At 38.3% G+C, this 9,323-nt stretch overlaps 1 protein-coding gene across 1 annotated transcript in view; it reads right to left on the reverse strand.

The window, feature by feature from the left end:
- Nucleotides 1-9,323, reverse strand: part of LOC101861681 (TPR repeat-containing protein DDB_G0287407) — a gene marked incomplete at both ends in the record, with an annotated part of 31,989 nt that overhangs the window by 14,774 nt on the left and 7,892 nt on the right. Inside the window, 9 exon segments of the mRNA XM_005105640.3 lie at nt 345-487; nt 2,894-2,989; nt 3,974-4,130; nt 4,984-5,126; nt 5,510-5,558; nt 6,629-6,691; nt 7,592-7,731; nt 8,225-8,309; nt 8,804-8,871. Coding sequence (XP_005105697.2) covers nt 345-487; nt 2,894-2,989; nt 3,974-4,130; nt 4,984-5,126; nt 5,510-5,558; nt 6,629-6,691; nt 7,592-7,731; nt 8,225-8,309; nt 8,804-8,871 — 944 coding nt within the window.

A 9,323-nucleotide genomic window follows, 5' to 3' on the forward strand; every position in this document is an offset into this window, starting at 1 on the left:
TTTTGACTGTCAAGCTTGTTCTTTTTGACTGTCAAGCTTGTTCTTTTTGACTGTCAAGCTTGTTCTTTTTGACTGTCAAGCTTGTTCTTTTATTCTGAACTTTTCTCCTTTCCGTTTTTTCCTCCTTTCTCGTATTTCAGCTGTTCGAGAGAGATCCGGCATGGTAAACCACAGACGTGGGTGATATTCTTGGAGATGGACGCTAGATTCAGTATTTCAGTATCATTAAACAACCTTACAGACTTTAAAAGGTCTGTGAACCCATGCAATTAACCAATCAGTTAGATTAGCGGAAAAGTAAACAAAAAGAAGACGTATTATGTGGCCATTCGGTTGACACTCACTCCTCTCTGGAAGCCAACACCTCTTGGTGCAGAGCATGAGCCTGTTCGTATCGGCCGGTGTCTGAGTACAGGTAAGCCAGCTTCAGCTTGACCACACCAATGTTGCGCTTCTTGAGGGTGTCAGAAGAAGCCATAGAGTCTTCCTGATGAGAGAGGAACAATGTATGCGGTTAATTTCGCTTTTGGTAAGAGATTTTTGGCACTTGTGACACAATAAGGTCATATAAGTGGCGAAGATTTGTGGTTTTACAAGAGAATAACAAACACAACAAAGGAGAAGTAGAGATAAAGACGTTTTTAGTTTAAGTTTTAGTAGAGGTTTTACGGCGCTCGCCACTGCATAATAAGGTCATATGAGTGCCAAAAGATTAGAGGTGTTACAAGAGAGTAACAAACATAAAAAAGAAAAAGGGGAGATGAGGACGATAGGTGTTTGATAGGAAAGAAGAAGCAAACCACACCAGAGCACCCGCCAACCACCCACAGATGAGGACGTTAGATGTTTGATTTGAAAGAAAGAGCAAACCACACCAAAATACCTGCCAACAAACCACAATACATGCACAATACAGACAATGTATATTTGCAATAAAAGCTGCAACACAGGTAATGTACAATTTCAAAACAGGCACATTTTAGACATCATACTCTGCAATACATTTATATTATAGAATGTGTACCTTTGCAATACAGGAAAAATGCAGACAATGCACTACATGTACACTATATGCATAATACATTTGGATTACAAGCGACTTATAGACATCGTACTTTTACAATACATGGGCGCGTCACATTTACTATAATTATAATCAATATTATGATGAGACAAGTCGTGAACGACTTAATACATTTAGCAAAAAGCATTTTTTCCGACAATAGGAAATGGTGCCTCTAGAGCAATACTGTGGAGATCATAATGTTTTGAAAATTGTGAAATCAATTTTCCTTCAGCAAAGCAGAATAATAATATTATTATTGTCTTTTTTCTTCTTTTTTCGTTGTTACTCTCTATCCTTGCTTGAAATCTTACTTCTCAGGTAAACGCTGTCACAGATGGGCATTAAGGGAAACAACAATCTAAATAATATTTGCTTCCTGGGCATACTGATGGCTAACCTCCCTTATGTTAAGGATTAAGGGTTGTTGATCGAGGGAACAGAGCTCTGACCTAGATCATTTCCAACCTCGCATCCTTTACGCACTGACGGCTACTCGTACCAGAGGTAGGGAGATGAATGAATGACACTGGTTACGTCCAGGTTTTAGTTTGTAGTGTTAAGGGGGGGGGGGGGGGGGGGGGGGGTGCTACACCTGGAGGCTATCTCGCTTATTACTGGACCGAATTTTACCAAATTTTAATTTCACACATATAACAAGCATAGTAAGGAGTCTTAAAATCCGCTATCAAATTTGAGAACAAAGTTTCGTTTCCATGGATACGCCGCCATATTGGATTTTATTGACATGTCTTACGTAATGAATACCGCACTTATCCCGCATGGAAATTGATTGTTTTTTTGCATGCGTATTTACAAACATTAAATCTAAATATTTGTCTGTTGTTTTTTTCCTAAACGAATCAGAAAATTTTTAATGAATTTCTTCCTGAGGTAGCATTCAAGTTTGCGAAAAATCCGTGAAAATCCACACTCCAGACACCACCAACAAAAATCTATTCCATATATCAAAATTTCAACAGACAAATGTTTTGTATTACATCTTCTCTTCATTCTGTGAAAATTTCATGAAGGTTGGGTGAAAAATGGTGGAGTTATTCAAAAAGTATGGAGAAAAGTCGCGTTTTCAGAAAACGGCCGATAAAGAAAAATAAAATATTGACTTTATGAAGAAATGGTGGTTACAAACATGCCCGGTATGGGAAAAAATACTGTTTTTTGGGGATTCATATGCGATGAAATAGCTGTAGGAGAGGCTGAGGAAGCTAAAAATGCCTACAACTCAAATTCCATGATTTTGAGCCGAAGTTTGACTTTTGGGGAGTAGCCCCCCCCCCCCCCCCCTTAAAGTTCTTTTTTAAGAAGTTGTGTGTGTGTGTACGTGAGTGTGTGTGTGTGTGTGTGTGTGTGTATGTGTGTATGTGTGTGTGTGTGTACGTGAGTGTGTGTGTGTGTATATGTGTGTGTGTGTGTGTGTGTGTGAACGTGAGTGTGTGTGTGTGTGTGTATATGTGTGTGTGTGTGTGTGTGTGTGTGTGTGTGTGTGTGTGTGTGTGTGTGTGTGTGTGTTTGTGTGTGTGTGAACGTGGTGAAACACCAAACCAATGTGCCAGGATCTCTGCAATAAATAATATGTATCTGACCTTATCTTATCTTATCTTAATTGATTATTTAAACATGCGTTTAGCAACAGCATCTAGCAAGTACCTGGCAACCCAAAAATGCATCGTCCGTTTGTTGAATAGGGCGGGCTTTTGTTTAATTTGATTGCCTTGTGTGTTCTTTTTTGTTTTTTCTTTTAATCTTTTAGGTAACATGTTTCCGCCAGGTTATTGTCCCAGTACTACTTAAACTCCAAACTATGCTCACCATGATTCCCAGCTGTGCGTTCAGGACTCGCTCTTGAGCCGACTGGTAGTGGCCCATCTCCAAAAAATAGGACAAGGCCCCTAGGTACGGAAGGAGCTGAGGACGAATGAAGAGCTGCATTGTATAGATCAATCGATAGATAGATAGACTGATAGATAGGTAGGCAGGTAGATAGATAGATATATAGATAGATAGATAGATAGATAGATAGATAGATAGATAGATAGATAGATAGATAGATAGACAGATAGATAGATAGATAGATAGATAGATAGATAGATAGATAGAGATAGATATATAGATAGATAGATAGATAGATAGATAGATTGGTAGAGAGGTGTTTTTGGTGCAGCCTCTTCCAATTTCCCACTACAAAGTCGGAGCATACTTGGTTTCTTTGTTACTCCCCCCCCGCCCTCCCCTAAACTTCCTGTTCTTCTCTTTTATTATACCCATTCGAACTCACCATTTTGTTGGTAGTACTGAACAAATAAATGTGTTGGAGTTAATTTGTCAGCCTTGAAAATGCTTTGCAGACCCTTCGAAAGAACAGACAAAGGATGCATTGCAGTTAATTTATGGTAGTGACTGACGCCTGTGGTGTAATAATTAGGCTCTTCAAAATTACCCTCAAAAGACAAAAGTTCGATTCCCACGTTGAGAAGCTTACTTCTTAAAGTAGGTCCATATTTCTGCTCGAATACTTTATCCAACAAAGATATAGTTGGCACTGACAGGCAAAGTAAGTTGTCACCACACCACACTCCCTCTCACAAAAGTCCAGTTTGTTTATAAAGGGGCCTAAAACTGAAGTCATGTCATGTGCTAGAATAGAAGGCTGGAAAGTAAGGGCAAAAGAGAACTATTCGGAGAAGATACTCATTGATTAAAGTTAGGGTAAACAGATGTTCATCTGTCTGTCATGAACACGAGCACAATTAGCGGTAATCAAAAGGAGGTGAGAAGCCTAAACATGACTATTTAAATTGTAGCTGTATCGAGATAACGTTCCTATTTCTTCCCATTAGGAGATCTTTTGTTATCATTGGACTGACGGCTAAAATAAAACGATTAGCTCACTGTGATGTAAATCATGGCCTTGAGCTGGGAGCTGTCCTTCAGTTTAGAGGCCAGGTCTTTTCCCTTGGCTTCTATGGCCGTCAGGTACAGTTTGGCTATGTCGTCACCTGTCATTCCAGTACTACGCCACAGATCCACCAGCTCGTACTCTTGGTCGCTGAAAATAAAACAGTGATAATATTTTTCGATTGCAGCATGTGTAACTCCCCTTGCACGCAATGGAAATTGCAAAAGTAGGCGAATCTATGAAAAACCTAATTATGATATAAAGTAAAATAGTACACAAAAATTTTATCAGATCGACCAGCTCGTACTCTTGGTCTCTGAAGATAAAAAAAAATTGATAGTACTTAACAATTACCGTATACGTAAACCCCCTTGCAGACGACGTGATTTACAAAAGTAGGCGAATCTATGAAAAACATAATTATGTTGAAATGTAAAACAGTACACAAAAACGCCATCTCTCTTTTACATGCTTTTCCTGTAGCTTTCAAAAAAATGGGAAACAACACAAAGTTGAAATCCTGCTGACAATTTATACATATAAACTTCAAAAAGTGTTCGTCTCATTGGTTCAGAAAACATTAGCTCAGGAAAACTTTTTTTCCTCTGTCACATAAATGTCAAAGTATGAAATCATAGTGTTTCTTTAAACTTTAAATGAAATGAAGTCGTACTTTAGAAGCTTTTGCTTTACTAATAATATTGAGGACAGGGTGTTTTGGCTTTTGTAACTTTCTTAAAAGAAATTTATTAGATGGTACTTTTTCTTCTTCTTTTGGTGTCAGGTCTGGAACAGACATTGACGATCAAGGCACCCCATTCATTCCTGTTGTCTGTCTTTTTGATGAGGTAGCTCTCTTTTAGTGTGACTTCACCTTGAATAGACCGTATCCAAGTGTACAAAGAGCAAGAATACTTTTTTGTTCGACCCTATCCGGTGCTGACAGAAGTCTCCTTCAGTATGACATTTCATATTAACAAGTTAGCGGTACTCTCAAACTTACAGAAAGAGTCTTGAGAAGATCTGTAGGTCTGAGAGAACTTCCGTGAGTTTTTTCATGTCCTTCATCTCTCTCAACAGCCACGGCAGTTCAAGGGCGGGCCGGGTCAAGGTCGGGTCATCCAGTTTTAGATCATCAGAGCAAGACTGTGAGATACGACATTGTTATATTATTGTTGCGAAAGTTCAAAAGTGGGTTACATGGGGAACGATCTTATTAGGATAAAATAAATGGATTGCAACCAAAAAGACAACAACGTTTACAATGTTTATTTTGGCGTGGTATTTTCAAGGTTTTCACGTCCTGAAAACGATTTATCAATAGTATTCTTTTAATGCTACTGCATGATGTTGGGTTAAAAAAAAGTGCGTTCTTTCATACAAGTCGTACTTCGTTCGATTCTTGGCATTCCTTATTGAAAGCCATGTACTTCACCAAACACATTTTCCACGGGAACGTTATCATTGATGGGGTTAAAAATATAGAGTATTTATCATTAAAGTTGGTAATAAATGTCGTCATTGCTCACCTTTCTTTGTTCATCAAAATAGTTGGCAATAATTTTCTGGTACTTGAATCTGGGGTGAAAAAAAATAAAGCAGGTCAATTATTAGTATAATGCAAAAGATCTCCACGACTTATATCTGTAAACGTTTTGAAATTAGGTGTGTGTGTATGTGTGTGTGTGTGTGTGTGTGTGTGTGTGTGTGTGTGTGTGTGTGTGTGTGTGTGTGTGTGTGTATGTATGTGTGTGAAAGATAAAGAGAAAGGAAGAAAAAAGAAATACGAATGCCTACAGAGAGACTAACAGGGAGACTAACAGACAGACGGAGAGACAAACAGACACAAAGAAGCAGAAGGAGACAGACGGAAACAGAGAGGGGGATGAATGTGGGTGTGGAGTACGAATTAGAAAGGGAGAAAAAGAGAGGGAAGCGATAGAAAGATATACAGAGAGGGAAAGAGAGAAGAGATAGACAGACAGACAAAAAGACAGACAGATAGACAGACAAACAGACAGACAAACAGAAAGACAGACATACAGACAGCAAATGGAAGCAGAGGCATAGACAGATGGAGGTTTGAAATCTCCGGTACGATCCCTCTTTTTCTAACACTGACCAGTTACACATTTACTGTATCAACCCTGGCATTACGCAACTTGTAAAGTAAATCAAATGACACATCTATAACAATGTTATTCCAATTAAATTGAAAATTATGTTGCTACCACATTTATTTAAAAGTAGTTGACAACCATTTGTCCCTTAACCTAGTTCAAAGACTTTGAAATCTCTTTTTTTAGTACATGTGCATGAATTTGCAAACTGAACAGAGACATGGGGGTTTTAATTTTCTCTGGTCAACTCTTGTATATTATTATTTGTCATCTAAATAGCAGGTTTTCTTTCATGGAAAAAATCTTCAACTGAAGACTGCTGGGATGTACAAACTCGACCAACCTGCAAATACTTATGGTTCGAACCAAAATGATGTACCAGTTTTCCTCTTCCTACCAAGATTATTTTAACACGTATCAGCGGATGTTGATTAAGAAGGTGGGGAGGGGTGAATATGTTGTGCATAATTTATATCTAATAAGTCACTTTTCATAAAGAGTTAAATGACAGCACATAATTTGACTCACTTCGTCATCTTGTCTTTCAAATATCGACTCTCAACAGCTTCTCGAAGTTCATTGAAACCGAATCTGAAAAAATATTGACAAAGAGAAATTAAACTTATTTTATGGCTTATTAGTTTAAATATGTTTGGGGTACGGTGCAGTCTTCCTCAATGGAGCAGAGCTGGAGACCCATACTAATCAGCTAACGAAGGCATATAAACGCGCAGAGACGTTATTTTAACGCATAAATAGGTATACATAATATGTACTTGTACGGTTTCAATAAAAAAAAAAACACGAAGTGCCCTTATATGCAGACAGGAATATTCAAACAAATTACCTACCTATGCACTTTCTATATCATTACACACAAATGATATTCAACTTTACAAACTAAATACATATTAATTATTTACATGCGTTTTCGTCCTCACGTGTCAGCACCAAAAGCAACAACTCATCTATATTCATCCAGAAACCTTATTTACTAATAATTGTTTGTTTTAGTAAGGTTTTACGGCGCTCTCAACTGCGTAGGGTGATATGAGCGCCAAACGGGGAATCAGGCGTAGTCTGCTCACCTCTCTAGCCTCAACAACACAGTCTGCTTCGACTATCAAGGCACCCTAGAAATACCAGTTCTCAAGAGAATGACAAACATTCCAAAAATGAGGGGGGGGGGGGGGAATGACGATAGTAAGGATGAGGAAAGAAAAAGCATCAGTTCTCCCTATGTTGTTCCGGTACAGTATGAGCATGACATTGATAAATCAGCCCATTTACAATTCTACATGTACATAAGAACATGCTAACATCCCCCTTTGGGAATGGCCCAAAGACAACTTCAGTCAGTAGCACTGCCCTGGTGGGGTGTAATTATACATAAATACATACACACACACACAGTTATACACATACACAACCACCCTCACCCACCCCTCCCGCAAACGCACACACGTATGCACATCAAATACAAAAAACTACCGGAGAAGTCCAGCCATTTCGGTAATGACGTCCTGCATGGCAAAGAACAGGGGCGACCACTCGTGGGAAGGAATGGAGTGCATGGCCATCAGTTCTCCTTCTGAGAGGCCTTCGCGAGATACACAGATTGAGCACAATACCTGGAGAAAGGGAGTGGCGGTATAATGAAGGATGTTTTGATATTTTGGCGTTACGCTTGTGCAAGTTTCATAATCTTATTTCTGGAATAAAAAAGGCTAAAAAGCCCTATAAAGTGTCGTTTTTCGTTTTGACTCCTGAAAATACTTTGGGAAATAGGGATGCATCGTGCCCCTCTGTAAACACGATAATGTCATAACCCCTTTTAACGATAATCGACTTCCCAATATTATCATCGTCAACACCATGATTCTCATCACTGTTGTAAACTTCGAGAAAAGGAGTACATTACAGAAACTTGTGATGGGGAGGAATGAAAATGTTATTGTATTATCAGAAAATTAATGTCCAACGTTTTGCCATGTTCGGACATTATCGGGAACATAGTGAGAGAAAATCATTATCATCATCATCATCATCATCATCATCATCATCATAATCATCATCTGCTGTCGGCATAGTGTTCGGCAATATTATCTTCTCATGCTCATTTACCTGTTCCACAATATTTCCTCTCTTCGTGTCGGTTATGTAGTCGGCCTCCAGTCTGCGAATGAAGCTTTGGAATAGCTCTTGGACACTGTGAACGTATTAGCAAATGGTAATTAAATACAAGTCGATCTGTATTTCTTTTATGTCATATCATTTTCAATTTTCTTTAATCCTACCCCGTGGGAAATAAGTGGCTTTTCCAATAACAGATTACACTTATAGACCAGCGCTGGCTAACCTGGGAGAGATCGCCTGCGAGTGTGTGATATGCTAATTTTGGTAGACGGGGGGCTGGTGGGGGGCCGCACATGGATAATGACAGCTAATGTTCAGAAATACATTATGAAGTTGCATTTTGGACAGTACAAAATTGTTGCTTCTCAAAGGTGGCAAAAGTGAACGCTGGCTATAAAAATATGGTTGACAAGCATTGGATCAGACTGTACTATTTCGTAAAAGGTATTATGGATAAGGGAGGAGATAGACAAAATGGTTATTGTCCGTGTGATACATAATCCTGCTTATTTGGCATAATGTCTGGGGAGACAATAAACTTTTACACTAAACGTAAATTGTCCCCACCTGTCACACGCCATGAGCTCATCAATTTTCTCGTCAAGCTCTCGGAAACGGCCAAAAGCACAGAGCTCCTGAATAAAAGAAGAAACACGTTTTTACCAAAGAATATCTAATATTTAATATCCATTGAAATGCTTAAATTAGTTCTTTACTTTATTTGTGTATTTTAGTACGTATATGCTTCTTTACTCTGATATATACTATATACATAATATATTTTTGTTATTCTGTTATAAACATATCCCTTTATTCATGTGTGATTATGTCCTTTGTTTATGTCTGTATTCATTCATTCATTTTTGTAGCATCCTCTACATCTAATCTTTCAATATTAATCAACGTACTACGTAATTGAGTTTGATGCTTTTATTACAAAATTCATTACTTTTCGTTCTGTTTAAAAAGGAAAGAAGTTATGGCATTTCTATGCATGTTTAGCCTTTATTTCTGTTGTCCCAGATAGATAGAAGACAGACAGACAGACAGACAGACAGACAGACAGACAGACAGACAGACAGACAGA

The sequence above is a fragment of the Aplysia californica genome, unplaced genomic scaffold, assembly GCF_000002075.1.
Source record: "Aplysia californica isolate F4 #8 unplaced genomic scaffold, AplCal3.0 scaffold00483, whole genome shotgun sequence".
NCBI classification, from domain to species: Eukaryota; Metazoa; Mollusca; class Gastropoda; order Aplysiida; family Aplysiidae; genus Aplysia; species Aplysia californica.